Source organism: Gastrolobium bilobum, unplaced genomic scaffold (genome assembly GCF_033153095.1).
Source record: "Gastrolobium bilobum isolate Gb01-03AN ecotype WA unplaced genomic scaffold, APGP_CSIRO_Gbil_v1 utg53966, whole genome shotgun sequence".
NCBI lineage: Eukaryota > Viridiplantae > Streptophyta > Magnoliopsida > Fabales > Fabaceae > Gastrolobium > Gastrolobium bilobum.
The window spans coordinates 33,945-45,067 of NW_026896101.1; the positions used below are offsets into that span (position 1 = coordinate 33,945).

The 11,123-nt window shown below is 33.4% G+C and overlaps 2 protein-coding genes across 2 annotated transcripts; both read left to right on the top strand.

Annotated features, from left to right (window-relative positions):
• Positions 1-254: 254 nt before the first annotated feature.
• LOC133297786 (uncharacterized) lies at positions 255-1,742 on the top strand. Its single transcript, XM_061496985.1, has 2 exons — positions 255-419; positions 964-1,742. The coding sequence occupies exon 2, from the start codon at positions 978-980 to the stop codon at positions 1,362-1,364; it is 387 nt and encodes a 128-aa protein (XP_061352969.1). The 5' UTR covers positions 255-419; positions 964-977; the 3' UTR covers positions 1,365-1,742.
• A 3,557-nt stretch (positions 1,743-5,299) lies between these two features.
• Positions 5,300-10,312, top strand: LOC133297779 (hydroxyproline O-galactosyltransferase GALT2-like). The gene is made up of 7 exons (XM_061496974.1): positions 5,300-6,535; positions 6,963-7,195; positions 7,525-7,815; positions 9,091-9,219; positions 9,319-9,492; positions 9,750-9,857; positions 9,969-10,312. Exons 1-7 carry the CDS (start codon positions 5,632-5,634, stop codon positions 10,176-10,178), a joined length of 2,049 nt encoding a protein of 682 aa, XP_061352958.1. The 5' UTR covers positions 5,300-5,631; the 3' UTR covers positions 10,179-10,312.
• Positions 10,313-11,123: the final 811 nt, after the last annotated feature.

The window sequence follows — 11,123 nt, forward strand, 5'->3', positions numbered from 1 at the left end:
TTAATTGGGTTGGGCTGCACAATTTAGTTTGAGAGATAGTGATGGGTTGGGCTAATGTGCTACTTGTTTTAGTTGGATTGATATAAATTTCTTGAGTTGCAGTCCAACCTGAATTTTATAGGCCTAACAGTGATATAAATGAATTTTAAAATAAAATTTTGATTCACCCAACATGTAAACGCATACCTAATTTGATCCATTGGCACGTTTTGGTTTCAACTAGGTATTACAACTTGGGCTTTATGGCCCTAATTCATAACATGACTCGATGCCATGCGATTTAGGGTTTCGTACTCAACGCATTTCTTCAATTTCTGCTTGTATCAGATCTCTGATCTGTTTTCTTATTCCTTCTTTATTTTGTTTGAATTTCATGTTTCTTAGGTGAAGTAATCAAGAGAGCCTGAAAATCCCAAAGTGTAAGTCCTATTTTATTTTTATAAATTGGTAATGGTTTAGTTTTCTCGCTTTTGGTTCTGTTTTTCGCACAATACGAATGCTTTTTTAGCTTAATTGCGTTGTGTTCGCTTTATTTAACTGAATATAATTGCATTTTTGGGGTCTACGTTTGTGTCCTTTTATTAATTCTCATTATAAGATTCAATATTTTGTTCACCAGAGCTTTCAAGTTCTGGAACATAATCAGTTGTTGTTTATAATTAAATTCAGTTCCTCATTCAGGCGAAATATTGATATTTATCTTGTTTAAGTCACACTGAAATGAATGCATATTGATTGGATGGTACTTTCTTTATATAACCATACTGATGCTAATTTGTTATTCATTCAAGCACTATAATCCTTGACAAAGTGTAAATATGCATTTCTCCAGTGCAGAATGATACAGTAGTAGCAAGTTCAGATAACTAATGTGAAATTTTGAGTTTGTAACATTAAATTTGTTTAGTACCCCCCAAAAAATTAATGTTAGTCTAAGAGCTGTTTGTGTATTTGCCTATACAGAGAAATAAATTGGCATGGCAGGGAAAGCTGGTGGTTCGGTGGCTAAGGCAGTAGCAGAATATCAATATCCTTGGCGTGAGAAGTTAGTGAAGTATAAGGATGAACTGGCCAAGGGTGTTTGGGGATACTGGGAGCTAGGGGCATGGAAGCCACTCAGTATCAGTGCTCGCCGAAGAGCTAGACTTCGCAAGGAAGTCCTTCTTGCTGGGGAAGATTGGCACTATGATCCTGAAAGGAAGGAGATGAAAACCAGGAGGAAGGGACATATATGTGATAGGATAGCCGCGGAGAAAAGGGCAAACACGGCTAGGCTGATGGAGAAGATGCCACAAATGTTGCTGGACTACAAGAAGAGAAGGTGGCAGAAGAAGATGAAGGAAGAAGATAAAAGCAAACTTTGATTTTGCTATTTTACAATGGCATTCTCTGTGGTTATATGTTCCATTAGTTTGGAAGGGTTTATCACGGACTGTGATATGAGAAATGGATTTACTCATGCAATGCTATGCTGCACTTGCTTTTGGTTTTGTGGTAAGGAGTTTTTGGGCTTAATGGATGATTAACTTTTGTTAATGTATTTCATCCCATAATAACCCCGTACAAGAGTATGGCCTTATGATTGTCAGGGTAAAAAAAGGCTTGCTCCAATGGAAGTTTCTGTTATATTGTTTTGGATCTGCATGGATGAGAGCATGTTGGAACTTGTAAATTGCTAATTAGGCACCCAGTGTATGTTGATTGTTGACACCATCTTGTTACGTTGTTGAAACTTAAAAATGTTTGGTGGAGAAAATAGTCTTGGGAGAGTTGCATAGGTCCGAATAATCCAGTAGTGGGTAATCGATGAAGTGGTTGCAAAACTTAAAAAAATAATTGCCTTCGTTTGATGGGTTGAGAATCGGCTAAGCACAATATTTATATATTAGGGAAAAGGGATAGGATCTTTTAACACTGGTGTCAAATTTAAAGTTTGACACCTCATCTGAGAGCCGTTAGATAAAAAAAGATCAATGGTGTCACATGCTTACAAATCAGAATCGTTGATCTTTTTTGATCTAACGACTCTCAGATGAGGTGTCAAACTTTAAATTTGACACCGGTGTCAAAGGATCCTGCCCCTAGGGAAAAATATTTGTCTTTTTAAAGGATATAATTTTATGTCATTTTAAATTTTAACCGTTGCTTTTTGTCAATCAATGGTTATAATTTATTGTGTTAAATTTATTAATTAATTATTAATTCTCAATAAATTATAACTGTTGATTGACGGAAATTAACGGTTAAAAATTAAAATGATATAAAATTATATCTTTTAAAAGAATTTTCTTACGTAGTTAATCTTTCCAAATAACCATTCGTTATTAGGGCAAAAGTCAAGCCCTGTTTAGGAACAATACTCTCATAAATACCTTGTTTTATGGATGTTAAAAATAACGGGAGCAGGAGCCAACAAAATTGGCTAAATTAACAAATGTTACAAATTAACTATCTTTATCAAAACCTGATATTTTTCTCCAAAAGCATCACCAGTCTAAAGGAAACTATCATACCAACTGATAACTGCAATTTTGCCGTACACTGGTAGAAGCTTAGAACAATAGTAATGAGTAAATAAAAGACAATTCAATAGCATGTTAGGGCATTTAGTTCTCATTCATATGCTTCTAATTGTTTTATTTATAATATTGTATTATGATTTTTTACATTTAGGCTTTCTTCCTCTAAGGAAGGGCTTATACCATAAGAAGTTCATTATTTATGACTATTTTACATTTATTCGCATCATTAGGACGTCGTATTTTTTTTTATTAGTATTAAATCCATTTTTGTAAACTTGCAACTTTGATATTTTCATGGGTTTTATTAATCTCATGATAAATGAGATAAGTTATCTCATGATAGAGACAAATTTGTGGACTCCACCATCTGAAAAATAAAAAGAAAAGAAAAAGGTGGCACAGTTATCGAATGGTGTGTAGGATAAAAAGTTGTCACATGTAGCATAAGAGTAGTTTTTCCCTTTTTATTTATTTATTTGTGAAACCTACGTTTAGGATGCAATATATTAATTTGGAGTCCAATAGCCATTGTGCTTGTGCATAGTGGGCCATCGACTTCAAATTTGAAAAATTGGACATTTGTCTAGGTCAGTGGCCCTCTAACCCGGTTCACGGTGCATTTCAGAAAATAATTTCTTAAATGTTTAAAATTTACAAAAATGTTTCATGTATCTTCATATCTATTATTTTTCTCATAATCTCAATTCTTTTCAGGCATTCATGTTATGATTTAAATTAATTCATGAACTATGCGTGCCTCTTAGAAACATGAAGTTTTAAGGTATTCACATTGTTTAATTTTGAATGCTTTAATTTTAAGATTAATCAAGATATGTAGGTATTATATCCCAATTTGAAAAATATGTTAAAACAAAATAATTGAAACAAGTGTTCCTCTAATAAATGTGAAAATATGTCAAATGACTTAAGAAGGACCTATTACCTAATTTATTTAGTTAACAAGCAATGTTTAAGTTTTTGAAAAACTGTTTCTTAAATTTTTTAAGAAAAATTATTTCTTGAAAAAATTCTTTAAAAAAATTATAAAAAAGTGATTATTATTATTTAAATAAGTTAATGTAACACTCATTAAATAGATAAGATAAGGCTTAGGCCTTCAGTTATTTAACCTTTGAGATTAACTTATTTCTTTATTATTTAGATATAAAACTAAATTTATTACGCTTACATAATTTATTGATTATAAACATATTTTACACGTAATTTATTACAAGTTATGACATTTTTTAACAAATCTTTGTCTTTTTAATATATTTAAATGTCTTCATATGATGTAAGACTTTAAATATGCTTTCAAGTTAAATTTTTATATTTCATAAAAGGCCAAGCCAAATAAAAAAAAATCCATAATAATTAATAGAGTAAGTTTCAAATTCGCATCTTTAAAGCATATCCTTTGTCTTTTTGAGTTAACCCAATATTTTTTGAGTTGAGTTAGAGACTAATCCGGAATGCGAGAATAAGTGAGAAATGAAAATATTTAAATTCTTCTTAATAGTAGTATGTGAAAATTGAACCAAAATCCTTTCCTTTCTATTTAATCAATTCTCTTGCCATCAACCGAACCTTCACCCTTTGCTCTTTAAAGCAAATCCTTATCTTATCTATTTCTACCCTAGTATTTGTCAACTAGAAATCAACGAAAAAAATCCAGCTAATCGATATTTTCATTGTTTTGTTTGTTTGATGCAAAGTTCTTAGATACCAAGAAACGCGGGACGGCAAATGATGAGAACGTGGTTACCTTAACTAATTAAGAAAGTTGCACACGGCACCAATACATGAGAAGCTAATTAGTGTTGAAGCAAGGCATATATGCCCAAAATGATGGAAACAAAAAGAATTTACCAAAAATATATATAATCAATGAAAGGAAAGATAAATTATACCAAATGGTGGTAACTCTGTTAGAGTTAATGTATGAGAACTGAGTAGGTGAGGTGAGAGTAGGTGTTCGATCATCTCCAGTATTATTTTTTAGAGAAATTTAAAATCTTAATTCTGAATCCGTTTCGAATTGAACTAGTCAGGAAATAATGAATAGATTGAAATATTTAAAAAAAAGAAAAGAAAAAATAAATAAATTATAGTTTAACTAATATTAATGGAAAGGAACTCATATTTTGTGTTCTTTATATCTCCGGTTGGCCAATCCTATTCTTTCCATAATACAATTTCAATTAAATAAAAAAACCATACATCTCTTATACGTCCTATGTTTCTTTTATTCTATTGAAGGAATAAAATTAGAGATATGAGAAGGAGAATGCTTTTATTTTTCGAATATATCTTAGCAACTCTTCGCTTGTCGTGTCGTGTCTTCTTATATAACTCCGTTCCTTCTGTCAGAGATTTAGTAAAATTGTAGTAAATAATAAATGAAAAATTATAAGAAATTTTTCATCTAATATTAATTTTAATTAAAAAATTTATTTTAACTGAAAACACAAATTATAAGCAACTTCAGTGTACCTCTAAAGACGACCAAGAAAGTTTCTAATACCCTCCTTACAAAAATGAAAACAACATGGGAGTACAGTTAATATCGGAAACTTCAGCAATAAGAATTAAATAAACTATAAAGTAACGAACATTCATTTTTTTTGTCTGTAAATTTTTAAATTCTGGGTCCACTCGTCTTCATTTTTCATTTTAAGTGTCATCATTTGTAGTGTTCATTTTCAGGCTCACGGCCATTCACATTACACACTCATTTATCCCTCTGTTCTGCATTAGGGTTCAGGGTGGAGATCGAGTTTTCTGCAGAACCTTGTCCAAAGCTTGAAGCTTTAAGGGTTCCACGTGCCGATATAAGTGGGTTTCTTCCCAATTTGTTCATGCCTTGTGTGACATTGGTCGATTTCTGAAACTCGATCTCTTCCCTCTAATTGAGGTTTGGCCATTCATATTCTTATGAAAATACTCACTTCCATTTGTTTAATGCATAACCGTATGAGGTTTTGTTAAAACGTTGGACGGGGTTTGCTTTCAAAATTCGGTCTTGTAAGGATAGTGCATGGGTTTGAGGAAATTGTTGATGTCTTTGTAGAGTGTGTTGTTGTAGTTTTGGTTGGATTGTGTTTTGAAGATGAAGAGAACGAAAAGTGAACCCTCCAATTCGAGGAGGTTTAGATTTTCTCATTTTTTGTTTGGCATTGGGGTGTTGTACTTAATTTTTATATCATGTAAGTTTCCACAGTTTTTAAGAATTTTATCAACGTTAAGTGGGGATGAGAGTGATGATAGATTGGATGGGGCAGCTGTGGGGGGCTCTGAAGATTCAGATTTAAGCAAGTCTTTTGTGAGTTCTGTTTATCAAGACGCGTTTCACCGGAGATTAGAAGATAATAGGGACCAGGGTGCCCCCTTGAGGCCAAACAAGGAGCCAATGAAGGAGGAAGAACATGGTCCCGAAGCTATGAAGCAGATTCCGCTGCGATATGGTAGGATAACTGGGAAAATCATGCAGGAACAGATGAGGGCAAATGATTTGCCTGTGCTTGAGAGAATGGCAGATGAGGCATGGTTGTTAGGGGGAAAGGCTTGGAAGGAAGTAGATAAGGTTGATGAGGAGTCAGGAGAAAGCTCTATTCTTGAAGGAAAGCCAGAGTCATGTCCTTCTTGGATATCAATGAGTGGGGAAGAATTGGTTAAAGGCGATAGTTTGATGTTTCTTCCTTGTGGGCTTGCAGCCGGTTCTTCAATCACTGTGGTAGGGACACCCCATTATGCTCATAAGGAGTATGTTCCCCAGCTTGCCAAGTTGAACAGAGGTGGAGGGATGGTTTCAGTTTCACAATTCATGGTTGAATTGCAAGGGCTAAAGTCAGTGGATGGGGAGGATCCTCCAAAGATCCTTCACTTGAATCCTCGAATAAGAGGGGATTGGAGCAAACAACCAGTTATTGAGCATAATACCTGTTACCGAATGCACTGGGGAACATCTCAAAGATGTGATGGTCTGCCATCTGGAGATGAACAAGAAATGCTTGGTATGACTAATCATATTTCATATTCATTTTGAAGCATGTTGTTTAGATAAGAAGTGTTTCTGGATAAAGTCTTTATTGTCATCTTTGTAAAATAAAAAATGTATTTGATATTCTCATAGGGATGGAATAAGAAAAGTAGAAAAAATGATCAAGAAAATAGGAAGCACCTTATTACTTAGTCATTTCATGGGAAAAGGTTTACCTGGTTGGTATATTTTATATAAAGCTATAAACATAAGGCATGTAATGGTTATTAAGTTATACAGTTAATATACCATACTTAATAAATATTATCTTAATATTTAGTTGTTTTATTAATATTTTTTCTTTTGTCATCAATATGATATTCCAGTTGTTTGTGGTGATGTCTAATATCTGTTTACTCTTCACTTTTGTATCCTTATAACTTTTTTATTATATTTGGCAGTTGATGGGTACAGACGATGTGAGAAATGGATGCGGAATGACATTGTAGACTCAAAAGAGTCCAAGACGACTTCATGGTTTAAGCGGTTTATAGGGCGTGAGCAGAAGCCAGAGATGACCTGGCCATTTCCTTTAATAGAGGGTAGAATGTTTGTCCTTACATTGCGTGCTGGTGTTGATGGATACCATATTAATGTTGGGGGTCGCCATGTAACATCATTTCCATATCGGACCGTAAGTATCTTGTGATAATATAGATGCTTTCATCTAATGCTTGTACTAAATATCTTATATAGTGCGGAATTACATATCTACCTTCTTAATGACAATAATCTGTTATGAGATAAGTTTCTTAGTGTAATTGCTTTTGCTCGACTGCATTGAAGTTCAAAAACTTCTGGTGAATTCCTTTTGCGTTTATATGGGGTTATAGATGGAGAGTTTTGGTTTACCTTCAATAATAGTTTTGAGATAATTGGAACTTATTTCCATTTTCTGTAACCCATGCTGCTGTGGTCACAGATTTTTTACTGTCTGTCTTTTTCTTTAAACTTTATCTTCAGGGATTTACACTCGAGGATGCTACAGGATTGGCAGTTAAAGGGGATGTGGATGTTCATTCAATTTATGCTACATCTCTTCCTACCTCCCATCCAAGTTTCTCACCTCAAAGAGTACTGGAAATGTCAGAGACCTGGAAAGCCAGACCATTACCCAAACATCCTATTAGACTTTTTATTGGAGTTCTTTCAGCTTCAAATCACTTTGCAGAGCGTATGGCGGTTAGAAAAACTTGGATGCAATCAGCTGCAATCAAGTCGTCAGATGTAGTAGTACGATTCTTTGTTGCACTGGTAAGGTTTCTGTCTTTATTTTTATCTTGCTTAGAAGCATATAGTAATTCACTCAGGACATGAGGATAAAGAGATTCATGATACCAAGAATGCCGTAAAGCAGCAGTAAAAACTTCATGAAGAAGAGAAAGACAACCTTCCTAGGGTTATTTTATGATAAAATTTTGGGATTAAATCCTGAAGGAGCATTGACAGAATCTCTGGTTTGACCACCATGTGGGGTTTTTTTGTTGGTCATAAAGATATTGCACGTAGAAGTTGCAGTTATTACTTTGGGTTTTTGAAGAGCTAGGATCATATTCATTTGTTGGGTACGGGTGAGGTCTTTCAAATAAAATAAATATATTGGAAGAAAACTTGAGTTCTTATTATGTGTTTTTCACATAACTAAGCATGTTAATGATGCTAAATTGGTGGATTTTGGTGCTATAATTGGCATTTGGGTGTTGGAAGGTATGACTTCTGATTTTCAATAATTGGTGAAATATATTTGGATCTAATAAAGCCTGAGTTGATTTGCACTGCTGAAATTTATTTTAAAAGTAAAAGGGAAGGGAAAAAAAAAGTATGCTTTAAGACCAAAGCTCCTTATGCAATACTGGCATTAGTCTTTATAGATTTTGAACATCTTGCAAAAATGTGATCCCCATTGGCAATGGAACTGACTGGGTTTACTGTGTGACTTAAGCATGCTATGTGAATGCTAAGAAACTTTAAATAAGAGTAGCTGTCACCATGGCTAAAGTCATTCTTGGGTTGTATGAAGCTATCCTCTTTTAATAAGATGTCTACAAGTTTGATTCTTGCAATCATCGTCACTCAATATAGCTGCTATAAATAAATAGGAATTGTATGAGGCTGGCGTTTCAGGGTAAACCTTAAATCATTACCTCAGTTGATATTTGGGAACCTTGACTGATGCATAATACTTCCTAAGTTTGTAATCCTCCAGGATTGGTTTGTTAACATCAATTTTCCACTTTTGGCTGAGTGTTAGAAAACAAATACGTGTGGAGATATTGGAGTTACATGAGATAATTTCTATGTTGAAATATCTATTTGAAATAGAATACAATTGCTGAAGATAACATCATTAGTTCAATAAATACACAAATAGATAAATACATGAAATGTGCAATCAGTGTGTGCATATAAATTTGAGTTTGGGGATTGTTTGGAATTCTTTGATGGCATTGAGTGTATTTTCATTTTCTTTGTATTGATATGCTATGGCTAAATTTTCTGTTTTGTGCCTGTTATAAACATCAACTGAAGAATCCAAGGAAGGAAGTAAATGCAGTGCTGAAGAAAGAGGCTGCTTACTTTGGTGATATTGTCATTTTGCCCTTTATGGACCGCTATGAGCTTGTTGTGCTTAAAACTGTGGCCATTTGTGAGTTTGGGGTGAGTTCAATGTTAAACTTTTAATCCGCTTACCCTCCAATTCTTTTGTTTTTTTAAAATGTGTTCTCTTATGTATTAAGCTAATTTTCGTTCATGCAGATTCAGAATGTGACCGCTGCATATATTATGAAATGTGATGATGATACGTTTATTAGGGTGGATACTGTCTTGAAGGAAATTGAGAAGGTACCCCAGAAAAAGTCCCTTTATATGGGCAATCTCAATCTCTTGCATCGGCCTCTGAGAAATGGCAAATGGGCTGTCACTTACGAGGTATGATAGTTGCAACATATTTAAGCTGTCTTTTCTTTATTTCTTTTGTTTAATCGATCCTCACCGCTATCCTTGCAAAGTCGGGGGAGTCTTTGTGCACTGGAATTTATGCTAATTGAAACATTCAATTACCAGCTCTCCTTGGATCTTAAATATGGAGTAATTGAATTTTATAATTGACATGTTGCAGAGATTGCATAGAGTGTTATTATTTGTTCTTGTTCCATTCTCTGAAGGGTTACGTTTTGTTGTTGCAGGAGTGGCCAGAAGAAGCATATCCTCCTTATGCAAATGGGCCTGCATATGTAATTTCCAGTGATATTGTTACTTTCATCCTATCACAACACAAGGATAGGAGATTAAGGGTTAGTTTTTCCCTTTTTCTTTTAGCATCTTTTACAGTTACTACCAAGTTGGCACATCAATATCAAAATAAATTGATAGGTGATTGAAATATAATTGGGGTGTGATGGCAGCTGTTTAAAATGGAGGATGTAAGCATGGGAATGTGGGTGGAGAGATATAACAATACAGTGGGAGGAGTGCAGTATTCCCACAACTGGAAGTTTTGTCAGTATGGATGCATGGAGGGTTACTTCACTGCACATTACCAATCACCAAGGCAGATGATCTGTCTATGGGATAAATTGTCAAGAGGTAGACCTCGTTGTTGCAACTTCAGATAACCAACTTTCCCACTTTGATTTGCCACTGTATCTTTGTATTCTTAATCCCTTGTGCTGATCTTAGTGCACCTAGGTTAATATTTGGAGAAATTTACAATGATAACAAAAGGTATTACAAATTCAATTTGCAAGAAATAGAATTTTGGCACCATTCTAAAAGTCTTGCACCTATTTTTAAGTCATTTATCTTACTTATATCCAACGTCTTACATGACTAATATATTAGTCATTAAATTAAGTGTGATTTTAGCCGCTGATCCCTCTTGTATCTCACGTGATTAATAAATAAGAAATGTTGGTTGCAAGTGGAATAATAATTAATAATGGATGTTGTTTTTTACGGGTGTTGTTTTTCTCCTGTTGTAGGAAAATACAACACTCTTCCTACTGACACTTGTGCTTCCTTATTTTTTTTAGTTTGTTTTTAGCCAATGGGACTCACGAGGGAAAGAATTTGGTTTTTCCTGCAGCATAAGAAGAATAATTTTCTTTTTTTTATTACCTAAAATGTTATGTTTTAAGATGAATACATTTTTTAAAAAGTCTTAATTTAGGTAATAAATTAGGTTTGACTAGACCTAATATAGTAATGCCATAATATATAGGTATGTCATAAGTTGTCGACGGTATTTTGGCCTGTTTTTGCCATCTTACTCTATAGTTGGTCTTCACTTATTGGATTAGAATTTTAAAAGATTTTTTTTAAGATAAAAAATCTTATGAATTTTAAAAAATTATATAGAATTGGAGGAATTTTAAAGATTTTTTTAGAAAACTTTTTTTACAATCAAGATTTCATAAGATTAGATTTTAATAGAATTTATAAGATTTGAAAGGATAATATAGGTTTATAAGATTTTATAAAATCATATAAATTTTTAACAAACATTCAAAATTACAAGAGTAAAAAAAAATAACAAAGAAATGCAATGTATTAATAAAAAA